Source organism: Aptenodytes forsteri, unplaced genomic scaffold (assembly GCF_000699145.1).
Source record: "Aptenodytes forsteri isolate BGI_AS27 unplaced genomic scaffold, ASM69914v1 Scaffold391, whole genome shotgun sequence".
In the NCBI taxonomy this organism is placed as follows: Eukaryota; Metazoa; Chordata; class Aves; order Sphenisciformes; family Spheniscidae; genus Aptenodytes; species Aptenodytes forsteri.
The window spans coordinates 447502-454994 of record NW_008795920.1 but is presented as its reverse complement, the minus strand read 5'-3'; the positions used below and the strand labels follow the sequence as shown (position 1 = coordinate 454994).

The 7493-nt window shown below is 53.3% G+C and overlaps 1 protein-coding gene across 1 annotated transcript in view; it reads right to left on the bottom strand.

Annotated features, from left to right (window-relative positions):
* ATP8B3 (ATPase phospholipid transporting 8B3) overlaps positions 1-7493 on the bottom strand; it is a 30056-nt gene that overhangs the window by 13426 nt on the left and 9137 nt on the right. The window contains exons 3-8 of the mRNA XM_019473552.1: positions 2987-3143; positions 2298-2411; positions 1717-1815; positions 1203-1264; positions 516-588; positions 342-412 (exon numbers count right to left, since the gene is read on the bottom strand). Coding sequence (XP_019329097.1) covers positions 342-412; positions 516-588; positions 1203-1264; positions 1717-1815; positions 2298-2411; positions 2987-3143 — 576 coding nt within the window. The remainder of the gene's footprint in view (positions 1-341; positions 413-515; positions 589-1202; positions 1265-1716; positions 1816-2297; positions 2412-2986; positions 3144-7493) is intronic.

Genomic DNA, 7493 nt, shown 5'->3' with positions numbered 1-7493 from the left:
GGGAGGGACTGGCAGCCGCTGTCCTCAGCGTGTCTGGGAGGGAGCTGAGAGATGGAGAGAGATGCCCGAGGTCGCTAGCTGCTCTGTGGAAGCCTCAAAAGTGTTTTTGGCCTCCCATTTTCAAAATTTGGGGCTCAAATCCCATTTCTGGGGTGTCTGTAGGTTTAGCTTTTGGAGGATCCCACACATCCCATGGTTTTTGCTGGACTTGCAGCCCTCCCAGCGTGCCTGACTCCCCCCCAGTGCCGGGGGGCCCCAAGACTGGAGGCTTCAGCCGTTGGCTGGGATGTCTCTGCCCCTCTCCCCCCATGGCAATAGGGGTCCCCTGCCCCTCTCCTCACCCATCGATGTCGGCAGTCTCCACGTAGCACAGGCTGCTGGGCTCCGAGCTGCACAGCAAGAGCATGTCAGCCTTGAAGAGCAAAAAGGGGGAGAGAGAGCACCTGGCTGAGCCCCTCCTCGCCAAAACTCCCCCCTGCTGCCCCTGGCCGCAGCCAGCTCGGGGCTCCACTCACCGGGACGAAGCTCTCCTTATGCAGGCGGACGATGTCCCCAACACAGATGTCGCGCCATTTCTGCCAGCGGAAGCTGCAGGAGAATTAGGAGAGAAATTTTTATCCTCGCAGAGCAGCGGGAATGGGGTCCGTGGCTGTTTCTGTCCTCTGGACCAGCCTGTGTCTGTCCCAGCTTCTTGTATGAATGGGGTCTCCAGGTTGTAGGTTCCTCTGCCACCATGGTACCACCCGCATGGCTGAGGGACGGCTGAGCACCAAGGATGGCACAGGACCCATTTGCCACATCCATACCCCCCGAACCTACAGGTGGCAGGGACTTTCAGCCCCCTGGCCGCAGGTGGGAAATGTTGGTCCTTCCCTGGACCAGTGTTTAGCAGGAATATGACTCCGTGGGTTAGATAAGAAGACCTGGAGGAACTTGTCTGGCCAGGAAACCCTCCTCCCAGCATATCACAGCAAATTAGGGCTTTTTTAGACCTGTTGTCTGTGACTGGGATACGATCATTCCTACAGGGGAACAGCTGGACCTGCAGCGGACTTTGGGAGGTGATGGGAGTTTGCAGTGTCAGGGACGTTCCCACCAAAACCCTTCTCAGCTGCTATGCTCAAGGATGCTCAGCACTTCAGATGATCCATCGTTCCACACAGGCCTGGAAAACACGGGTACAGCTTCCCAATGCCCCTCACCTCTTCCCAGCCAGGATTTCGCATGGTCTGCTGTTGATGTTTCTGTCACTTTGATGACGGCCCTGCACAGAGGAGAGAAAAAAAGAGGCCAAAAGAAAGGGATGGGCCATGCCAGACTTCCTTGCCCCATGAAAACCACCCTCGTAATGCCACAATCTGCCTCCTCAGCCCCAGGGCAAGATCTGCTTTCTGAAGCAATCAGAAGATGTATGCTGGTGAATAAAGAGGCAAAATTCCCCCAAGGTATTTCTGGGGACCAACCTGGGAATATAGCCATTGGTTAAGATATTAAAGATGACAGAGATGGGGGTCTGGACCCCAAGGAAAGCAACTGGCCGGTCACATCCTTCCCAAGGGAAAATACAAAGCGTTTTGGACATGGTAGAGTTGTTGGTACCTCAGGAACAACGAATGACAGCAACTCCCAAGCTTTTCAGTTCACCCCACAGCAAAGGGGCCCTTTCTGCTGACCATCGCCCAGCACTCACAGCCTTTCGCTCCAACCCATACTCACAACGTCATCGATCAGGTCTCGTAGACCCCGGATGGTGAGAAGGCAGCTCAGGGGGAACAGCAGAGTGTACCAGGGCAGTGTGGAGATCTCAGGAAAGGTCTAGAGAAGGAGAATTTTACACCACTGACACAACTTTCATCCCACCTTGGGACACTTTAGGTGACTGAGTAACTCCCCCTCGCTGCCAGCTCCCCTCCCCAGCCAGCGCCTGAGGATGGCAGGAACCCATCTAAGATGAACCAAATCAACATCTCTGTCTACACGGAACTGTTTTGTTGAATTTCCACCTCTTTTTTAAACTGGATGCGTGAAATGCATGTGGGTCACTGAATTTGGAGGGTAGGATTTCTGTTTAGGCATGGTCTACATGAGCTTAGCTTACATCCAGATCCAATCAGTTTAAAGTAACCAAACTTAACGTAGGTTAAACCCCTCAGAGTTCATGGAAGACAACGAACACCACTGAAAAGCAGCATCCTTGACACCATTTTAGACCAGAGTCCCCTACTCTAAACACCAGACAACCCTCCTTTGCTAGACAGTCTCGCCCACACTTGCTCTTACCTTGGTGTCCATCTCACCTGTAAGACGATGACGAAGACGAAGTAGACGTTGGCCATTCGGTGAAACTGCTCATAGAGGTTCAGCGGCAGGAAGGTAAAGATGTTGTACTTGGCTGTCTTAATGGCATTGCCCTGCAGAAGAAAGGCAGGTCAAAGCCACAGTGGGAGTTCAGCCACATGAAATCAAGGATGCGTTTTGAAAACGCCAAAAATACTCTGGTGTTTTTAGGACTTCTCAACTTTTTATGGCATAAGAGATGCCTTTAAAAATTTACAAAAGCCATGAGGAAAAAGAAGATTTATTAGAGCAAAGGGCCATATGACTTAAAATTGAAACAAAATATTTTGCTTCTGATCATCTAAAGCATACCCACCTGACCCCCAACAAGATGGTCACTATTCAGCTGGAAAAAAAATCTGGTTTTGTTCAATCAAAACTTTTTAAAAAAAGTCTTTCTTTTGATTTGACCATCAGACTAAAAAGTATCCTTCATACAGTTCTGCTCCTTGTCTGACAGCTTCAGAGGGCACCTGGGGCACCAGGCAGGGAGCAGCCCCTTCCTCTTCACTGAGGATTACGTATGTGACCCTCCATCCTACTGGAGATCACTCTGCAGCATCTCTGTCATGTCACCCCCAACCACCACCAGCTCAGGAATCAGGGGCTTACTAAAGAAATGGCCCAGGACCGGCCCAGGCTGACTCACCGCATACTTCTTCTTCGTCAGACAGAAGGCAAATTTCTTCTTGAACTGCATGTGGTAGTTTCGGTCATTGGCCCTCACCTCCCAGGTGAAAGCTGGAAAAGCAAGTGGATATCCTCCAGCTCTCATCAGAGCCAGGCCCTGGCTATCAGCCTCTGGCCTCCAAGGACACAAGGACCAGTGATGGTGCCACTGGGCTCATGGCGACCCACTGCTGGCAAGATGGGCTTCCCATAGTGCACCTGCACCTTGAGAGCAGCTGGAGGTACAACTGGGACAGAGCTGGATCTTTGGGCTCAGCTGGGTCACAGAGTGGACAGAGGAAGCAGGAGGCCAGAAGCTTCCAGGGATGTAGGACTGCTGCGCACGCTTCCCCTCTGAGCCTCAGGCTAACCATTTGGGCTCAGGTTTGGGTTTAACAGTATGATCAGGCCAGGTGAAGGACGACTCCTCCAAGCACACACTCTTTGCTATTCTGAAGGCTGGTCGTTCCTCTCATTTCATTTTTGCTATCCCAGTGCAGATACTGCCAAGCAAGGGACATCCCAGCCATGTTCCCCAACTCCTGCCCCCCGGCTGATGGTCAATCCCTCCAGACCATTTCACCCCAAATCTGCTTCTTCCCCACCTCACAACCCCGTCCCACATTCAGCTTTCTCATAAACTGTCTAAAAAAAGGAAAAACCCCAAAACACACTCATCACACACTGACCTGGCAGCTGCTTCTTTCCATGCAGGCAACCTGAGGCTGGGTCTTGCGCAGCCATGCTGGCGCCGCTACCAGGATCTAGGAACAAGGACAACCAAAGGTATTTGCAACGCTGAGCAATGACAGCGTGATCCACCGGGATGCTCCAACATCCCAAAGCTGGTCCCTCCGCCTCTCCAGGGCAGGACATCATGCAGAAGGGACACTCTTCTGGGCACAGCTGGGGATGAGTGTCTTTCTTGGAGCCGCAAACCAACTCAGACCTTTTTACTACCCCGGAGACGTAAAACCCCACATTGACACGCAGTCCTCTGTAGCCATCTGAATGTCACAGATCAATGTCATCAGAAAATGTCTTTCTCCCTTTGACGCCTGATGTTCTCTGCCTTGCCTTTTGCAGGACAGCCACAACTCAGACCTGAATTGAAATCCACTTCACCCTGGCATTTTTTTCCAACAGTCACAGATTTGCCCCTCACGGGTGCCTTACGCTTACTCAAACCTTGCGTGGGCATTGGCGCTGGGGGTTGCCTGGATAGACCCCTGCCTTCTCAGTGTCCTCAGGGACGCTCAACGGCTTTGGCGTGCGTCATCTTTCAGACCCACCTCCGCCCAGTCCCAGCTGCCCGTGACAATTCAAAGACATTTTTCCTCTCTGAGGAAGTTATGGGAAATCATTTGAAGTCATCAGCAAGGAAGAGAAACTCTCCCCGTCCTGCCATCACACCCGAGCATCCGTCATGTCTAGAGAGCAGCTACCTTCATCAATGGCAAGATTTCCCTTACGCTCAGTAGCTCAGTGACCTCCCCTGCAGGGATGCTAGGGAAGATTAATTAATGTTTGTGAAGCGCTTTGTGATCCTTACATGAAAGGAGTCAGTGAGGTATGAAGCATTAATTACCTTAGTATTAAATAATCCCACACAGAAGTCTGCCCCTGCCGTTATTTTTTATCTCACTCCTTTGATCACTTCTTTTTTCCATTCTTTCACTGAAATGCCTACTTCTCTCCCTATTGCTCCTTGTGGCGCAAGGCAAATTTGATATTGGTTTGCCCCGACACACGATGCTGCCTTGAGACGCTCTCGGATGCCACCAGCTGGGCCAGAGCTGTCACCTCATCCCAGGTCAAAGAGACTCTGAAGAGCAACATGGGCAGCACCTCGGCCCGAGAGCTTGCCCAAAAAAGCTTTGATCCACAACATCATCCTTCTTTACTGCTAAGGACTCAACATTTGGCGCTGTACTTGGATCCTAAATGACACCCATGAACTCAGCACGTTTGGGGTCCATCTGTATTTTCACAGCATGGCTGAGAAGGAAGGAAGGGTTGCAGGGAGTTGCTGTGCGTGGTAGGGCACTCGTGCTACATCCCACGGCTCCAACTACCATTTGCCCCACAGATAAGAGGGAGCAGGAAGAGCAGGGGTACCTGGAGGGACGAGATTTCTTCCATGCCCAGCTCCACAGAAGCCCCTCGGTGCCCAGACTGGCTGTTCCCGCTTTGTTTGGGCAAAATAAGGTGGCAGAGGATTTGACACAGAGAAATGCAAATCTCCCGTCTTCCTCCCAGCTGTGATCCCACTCATGTCCTTGGCCCAGTGAAGCTGCCAGCCTGGGACATCTTTCCCTGCAGACAGCCAATTCTGGGCTGCATCTGGTTGCAGAGAGACAAGGGGAGGACACCAAACTGCCCTTCATCTCCTGCTCCTGGCAGGCATGTTTCCCTGCCTCCTCCTAACAGAGGGGCGGGCTCCCCCAACCACGCAGGCGTACCTCCTCCTCGTGGACCATAAACGGGCCAAGGGATACGGGCTAAATGGAGGTACCTGCACCGTAGGGAACATCCAACAGGAGACAAGATGAACCTCAGGGTATCCAGAATGGGGAAAACTGAGCCACTTGCTCACACCCCTCTAAACCAGCCAGTGCCCCGTGGCTCGTACTGGTGGAGGTAACCATCCCCCCCATGACTCCATCCCCAACACTGGGCCAGGGCACAGCAAGGTCCTCACCAGCCCATCCATCCTGCAGTCCCCAACCGTGAGCAAGCAGGACAGAGCCAGGGATGGCAGCCAGGGTCAAGCCCGAGCCCAGATCTCCAGTCACGCTTGCGATGACGAGGTAGGTCCAGATTCAAGTCAGGAAGTTGACACGCAGGTCAAGATCAGGTCTGGTGACAAAGACCAAGGTGAGACATAGCCCAGTGGTTGCTGGGCAGGTCCATGGGACAAGACAGCTCCAAGGCTAAGCCAGAAAGTCAATCCATGGGTAGAGGGCTGGGTCCCTGGCCAGGCATGGGCATATGGCCAAGCTGGAGACAGGCCCACCTACAATAAAGCTTAGGCTAGGACTGAGCCCCAGGGCTGGGCTTAAATGGAGCCCTGTGCCCACGGGCGAGTGTGGGAGAGGTCCCAGGTGAGGCTGCTCGGGGCCATTAATGCCTGTTAGTGCCCTCGGGGCCCTGACCCACTGCTCAAAGCATCTCCTGACCTGGCTCCTTGCTCCAGGCCATTAATATTAAAGCTGAGGCTGACAGTGATGTGTGCCAAGATGTTTGCTTGAGCTCGCTGCTTCCAAACCAGCAAATGGCGCGATCGCTTTAATCAGAGGGTCTAAACCTGCCCTGCCCGCCCTGAGTCTCCCTGAGATACGCTGGAAGACCTCAGTTCTGTCTGTGGTCATCCTTTCAGAAGGTCCCTCTTGTGCTCAGGATCTGGCCTGAAGTTGAATATCCATCATGTCCCCGCTGCGCTTGGCGTCTCTGAGCCCCATTGTACCCAGCAGCGATCGCCATTACCCCCTCTGCACACTGCTCATCTGCTCCAAAGCATCCCCGTTCCCGGGGGATGCCAGGCAAAAGTACAGCTGATGAAGCACCTGCAGATGCGGGACCCTCAGTGGAGCTGAGCGCCGTGCAAAGGCAGCCGGGAAAACAGCCCCCTGCCAGAGCCCAGGAGCAGGGGAAAAGGGGAAAAAAAAGGGAAAAAAAAAAATAGTCATTCAAAGCACTGGAGAAATACTTCCAAGGAGGTATCCAAGAAACCTCGGTTCCAAGAAACCTCTCTGCAAACCTCACCTCACTCATCGCCTCAATAATTAGAAATAAAAATTGCACTTTGGGTAGGTGGGAACAGGCTGGAAGCGGGTGCCAGGGTTCCCGGCCAAACCCCGCACCGTCCCCAGCCCAGACCTTCCCGGGCCAGCGATGGCCAAAGGCACGAGACATCCTCTGACACTGCTCCGCACCTCACCTAGACCAACAGTGATTTACCAACCTACGGGATGTTCCTCCAACTCAATGCCTGGGATGAACCAGACGGTCCACCCAGCTCGGCAGGGAACGTCCCGTCCCGCTGGTCCCTGAGGTCTCCGGCGATAAAGCAGTGACGTGGTGCTGCTGGGTGCCAACAAGACCCAGAGTGGGGCTTTCTCACCCCAAACCCATAGTTTTAGGCTAGCGGATGCTGGTTTGCATGGCTGAACACAAATAAACCAGTTTTAAGCAGGAACGGGCACCGCGCCACAAGGGTTTGGCCTGGGTTAGTGAAACACGTGGAGATTTATGTCATTCGCTGATCCGACCCACTGCTACAGGGTTTTCTGTGAGGGTTTTGTTCCCAAAATCTCCGGATAAACGTTGAGTTGTTGCTCAGTACAGGGATTAGCGAGAGATGTGTTGGGCTCCCTGGGAGCACCCAGCAGACCCAGCACCGCCAGCGCTCGCGGCCAGGGGTTTCTGGTTGCCGTTCTGCCCCTCCTGTTCCCTCTCAGACAAAAAAAAAAAGGGGGGGGGGGGGC